Consider the following 5,579-nt stretch of genomic DNA (forward strand, 5'->3'; position numbering starts at 1 on the left):
TTTTGGGTTAGTTATTTCTAACTCAACTTATCAAATTGATTTATTTCTTTCTTAGAGATGTGGAGGGCTCAGCAAGTTCTTCCTTTTGGGAGTTATCCTAGTTATCTTGGCTCAAGCACCAAAATAGATATTTCCAATTCAGGGCAAGAAAATGGTGTCCTTTAGTACTGCTCCTGTGAGACTACAATTAAGTGGGCAATTTCTATACCTACCAAACAATTTTAATTTACTAAATGATATGAAGCTCCAACATGTTGCAGAGCTGAACCCTCATGAAAACCATGTAGATTATCATGTGAATGGAAGCTTTGAAGCACCTAGGCCAGGGTATGACTCTAACAACCATGGGTGGACTTCCACATCAGACCTTCTTCTAAAAAAAAGCCCATTCAAACGAGCTAGATCACAAACTCCATATATTTTATAATGTATGAGCTTCCTTGTCTTGTGTGTATTGGGAGTCACCAAAACACACCAAGAGTTGTTCTAGACATTCCTCAATTCTCACTGTCACCGATGATATATAAGCTGACATCAATTTTTCGGTCTTAATTTTTTAAATAGTTAAGGTTAATTTTTGAATGACATTCAATAGTGATGGAGTTTCATATTGCTGGATTGAGTCATGAAGCACACACTTGAATTTTAATCCAAACTCAGACTAATTTTAGGGTTATTTGAGACATATTTAAGATAATATTGATTAGCTTTTTAATTTCTAAATATTGATTATCACTTTTAGATAACAAAGGGTTTTTTTTATCAATCCCAATTAAACAAATTTTGTATGTATTTTGATATTAAATAGAACATAAAATTAAAACGTTAATTTAATTTCAACCAAAAGACTCATCAAAATAAACATAATTAATTACCTTAAAAAAGATAAATATTTACTAAAATAATTTTTTATAACTTGAGTGTCGATAAATTTCAGAAAGTTTCTTCTTCATATTTATCAACAAGTTTGACAAGAAGTTTGTTTTTTTCAACATATTAAGTTTAGCCAACAAATATGCATCTAAGAACAATACTTTCCAGGCTATGTTCAAGGTTGGATATTACAATATTCTATGTGCCTTGGCATGCAACCTTCTCTGTTGCGCTTGTCATACAGAATTCTTCCCTCATCAACTCTCATGTGAAGCTTAAAATAGTCAAAAGGAGTTTGATGGGGCGGCTTGAAATTTAGCCATAAATTACATAAGGATAATGGGTTCTGCATATTTGATTTAATAACCAAGATAACATTAAAATGGAATTGATTAGCCCGAAGGTGAATTTCAGATTTTACATTCTTGTCATTTCAAAAGGTGTTAAAATGTTGGAGAATGTGGGTCATTTGCCTCTTGCTTACATCATTGCATCAGTCCATGGGCCACATGATGTTGCTGAAGCCCAACTTGGAGGTAAGGGTCCATCTTTGCCTGAGGGAAAAGTACCGTATCTTGCTTACACTCCATTGTTGGACCAAATCGAATGATAGATATTCTGTAGAGTAGAGTACCAAGCTTCGTTGTTAGTGTTCCCATTAAGCAATAATATAATATTATTAATCCTTGTGTTTGGTACAACCCAAGACAATAATATAATACGTTAGCCCAAAATTGTCTTCCTGTCCTAATTTGTTGCCCAAGAAAGGCCATGAGAATTGTCTTCTTGACCCATCTTATATAATATGTATAGGATAAATTTTATTTTTATTTTTTTGTAAAGATAACTTTTTACTATCCTCTGTTTTATTATTTGCAAACATGGTAGATAGAGCATTAAATTCAACCCTTGGGATAAAGAAATTGGATCGAGATATAGTGTCATGCTTTGGACGGACATGTTAATGGTAAAATTTCACAATTTAAATTAAAAATACTTGAAAAGGGTTATAAATTATTAAATTTGGTATTCATTATTTATTCATAATAACCAAATATATATTTGGTATTCATTATTTATTCATAATATATATATATATATATGGGCAATGCTTTTCTCATACTATTGGAGGAGGAAATCTCCCACACACTTAAATTTATAGTGGAGCCCACACATAAAAAATGAAGAAAACAAAAAAAATTATTGCACGCAAAACGAACTCTCACTAACATGAGAAAAGAGCTCTCCTACAACATAAGAATTCTTTTTCCCAATATATATATATATATATATATATACACACACACGGTCAAACGATTATAATGTTGCAGGATATTAGTCTCATCATGCTATACACACAAAAACCAATGGGACACACCACAATTTTTTTAAAAAATAAAATGAAATAAGAAAACACGAATTTCAAAGTGTCTGTAGGAAAGTAAACCATTTTCATGTTGCATAACACTTGTTTTTACTACCACCTTACTACCTATCTAATCACCATTGGATTAACATTTTCTCTCTTTTCAAAAACTTTTTAACATTCTCTCTCTTTGATCCAATGGTGATTTGATAGGTAGTAAGGTGGTAATGGACATTTTTAGTAGTCAAAATATCCCCCCTCATATATATATATATATATATATATATATATATATATATGACTTGTAATTTCTTGTATTGCACGAGAAATTGAAGTTTTCCTCCAGAGAGAAAGAGGTAGAGCCCACCTTTAAAAAAATAAAATAATAGAAAAGTGACTGGCACAAACATTGAAGTGAGACAGTGATAGGAGGAAAGATTTCTCATGCAACATGAGAAGTCTTTTTCCCACACACATATATATATATATAGGAAAAAAGTAGTTAATGTTACTTTAGATAACTTTGTTTAATATTCATTGAAACGACAACGTTTTGGGTTGAAAAATAAAAAAATTAGAATGATAAAAGCTATTATAACCTTGAAATAAATTAAAATTACAAAAACACCATAATTTCCACCCCACAGCGACGTGGTTTCGATGAACATTAAATAAAATTATCTAAAATAACTTTAAAAAAAACAAACTATATATATATATATATATATATATATATATATATATATATATATATATATATATATATATATATATATATATATACATTGAAGAGTTTACTACCTACATATTTTTCAAATCCTTCTACGATTTTAGGTAATATTTGACTATATACAATATCATTAATTAATTTTAAATTAATTTTTCTCAAATAATAATTAATTTTTAACAACGTTATGCTTCTCGAGCTAATTTAACTCTTATAGATACATAAATAACTAAGTAGTAATCGTAAATTACTGCAACTTTCCATTACATGCAGAAATTGAAAATTTTACACTTTTCAGTCTCTAATATGACCAAAAGACATACTCAGCCTAGGCTGCTCACAACCAATTAGTGAGCAAACAATGCTTCTAACACTCACAGCAAAGAAAAAAGAAATAAACACTATTCCAATACTAACGGCGGGTAGTACGAGAGTCCACCTCATCCAATTTAGTAGGTTACAGATAAAATATAAAAAAGCCCATCTCTGCTAGCTTCTATTTAGCAGCAGAATGTTACAAAGCTTTCAAAAATGAGAAGAAAAAAAAAAACCAATATTAGAAAAGGCCCTAAGAAATAGGAACCTCCCTATTGATACCATCAAAATGATGAAGAGCCAATTTAAAATAAGCACTTCCCATTTTCTGAACCCTAGAATGCCAACACATTACCACCACCAAGTAGCATACTATCTAATACCCTAGTATACCATTGAGTCAAACTAATATTTAAATAGGAGATAATAATACGCTATATATAAACCATATATAGTGTATATAAATATGTGACTTGGAACTTGGATATGGTCTCTAGCGGAATTGAGCACCAGTGTAGGTTTGGCCGAAGGACCAGCCAGCTGGGGCAGCATTGTTGGAGACCACAGTACGGCCATCACTGGTGGTGACCTTGAAAGACAAGCTTTGGCCATTCAGATAGTTGTTGCTCTGCCAGTTCTGGCCCCAGTTCCTTGACATTGGCATCCATCCAGTTCTAGACCCTTTAATGGCCACAGAATGTACATCCCCAGCACCACCAACATTTGTGACTAGGACTAGGTTGAAGTAGGAATGACCATTGATAGTGAACCTTATTCCACCCTTTCTCCTACAGGGCACCCTACACAAAATCCACACACACACACAAAAAAGTTAAAAAAAAAAAAAATGGAACACAGCTTAGTTACCATCCACCTACCATTTGGCTAAAAGAAGTAATTTAACTTGAAAAGTTACCAATTCCAATAATAAAACTAGGTTGCCTCATTTACCACTCATAAAGAAAGTGGGGAAACTTCCAAAAACATGTGATAAAGAAAAGGGGGGGATAAGAAAATTCCTTTTACTAGTTGAAAGTGACAAAGGGGACCAACCCATTTCACTAGCTCTAAAGTGAAAAAAAGAAGAAGACATATTACCTTCTGTAAGCCACAGGCACAATTCCAGCTTTGTATTGGGCAATGCGCAGGAATACAGGCTGAGCGAGATCAAAGTGGTGCTGAGGAGGGTTACACCAACCCCCTGCATTGTTGGGTAAAGCATTATTTGGAGGGCAGAAATTGGTGGCAGTGACCAAAATGGAGCCAGGCAAGCACCACCTATTGTCATTCATACACCTAATCTCATAGCAAGAGCCACAGCTAAGACCATTGTTGAACAGAGCTGTGCTCAGAGCAGCAGTGTTTGTTCCATACCCCTGGCTGTAGAGGTTCCCATATCCACATGCCCCACCTGAACAAATTTCATTAGCAAACAAATTAGTTATGTTGGTTTACTCAAAACATGCTCCAACAAACAACAACCACATTTTACCAAAAGAAAAATGTGGGAAATTTTTTGTAGTGCAGCATACCCATTGTTCCTGATGCATCACTTCCTCCATAGAAGGTGGCATGTGCATTAATCCACCCACCATCATAGCCATAGGCAGTGGAGAACATTGTGAGAAAACCGACCGATAGCAAACCAATGAGAGCCATTTTACCTGAACATCGAAAACAAAATAATCAGTCATTTCCTTCTTGTAATTCTTTCAAGTTGCAACATTTAGCTAAAGAAAGTGCAGTTTGGACTTTCACATAATGAAGCAACATTCGGTAGGATTGTAAAATGCAATTACTTTGATATTGAAGAGTAAGTGGAGGAGGACCACGACACTAATGAGCGACAATGTGAGTAGATGAGTGAAGAAAATGAAGAGGAGTGCCCCTTAATTTATAGACCTTGGAGTAAGGGTAGGGAAGCCACAAGTATTGGGAAAGCTAGGGCCACGTTCACAACTTTAGCTATCGCTTTTAAATTTTTGGGACCATAAACCGCTAGGGGTATAAGTGGTTTGTAACACATTAAAACAGTTCAAATTGCCAAGGGAGTGAGGGACCCTATTTTTGAAGTTACAAAGGCTGTTTTGCGATGGAAACCGTGTGGTTTTGTAGCTTTCATAGCGGGAAATTCTTAAAAATCCATGTGGGGCATAGCGGTTTGAACTAGGATGGTTAGCATGCTGCCAATGGCACATGCAAGCATCTTCCATTTGCCGCAAATACCCTTTTACTACCTCACATTCCTCTTTTGCAACATAGCACCGGCTTCTCTCTACTTTTTTTTTAATCTCTTTT

General features: G+C 34.1%; 1 protein-coding gene across 1 annotated transcript; it reads right to left on the reverse strand.

Annotated features, from left to right (window-relative positions):
• Positions 1–3,268: 3,268 nt before the first annotated feature.
• On the reverse strand, positions 3,269–5,135 carry LOC133309560 (expansin-A15-like). The gene is made up of 4 exons (XM_061510342.1): positions 5,081–5,135; positions 4,814–4,945; positions 4,380–4,692; positions 3,269–4,081 (listed from the first exon to the last, which is right to left on the reverse strand). The coding sequence occupies exons 2-4, from the start codon at positions 4,938–4,940 to the stop codon at positions 3,775–3,777; spliced, it is 747 nt and encodes a 248-aa protein (XP_061366326.1). The 5' UTR covers positions 4,941–4,945; positions 5,081–5,135; the 3' UTR covers positions 3,269–3,774.
• Between the last annotated feature and the right edge of the window lie 444 nt (positions 5,136–5,579).

Source organism: Gastrolobium bilobum, unplaced genomic scaffold (assembly GCF_033153095.1).
Source record: "Gastrolobium bilobum isolate Gb01-03AN ecotype WA unplaced genomic scaffold, APGP_CSIRO_Gbil_v1 utg5190, whole genome shotgun sequence".
Taxonomy (NCBI): Eukaryota; Viridiplantae; Streptophyta; class Magnoliopsida; order Fabales; family Fabaceae; genus Gastrolobium; species Gastrolobium bilobum.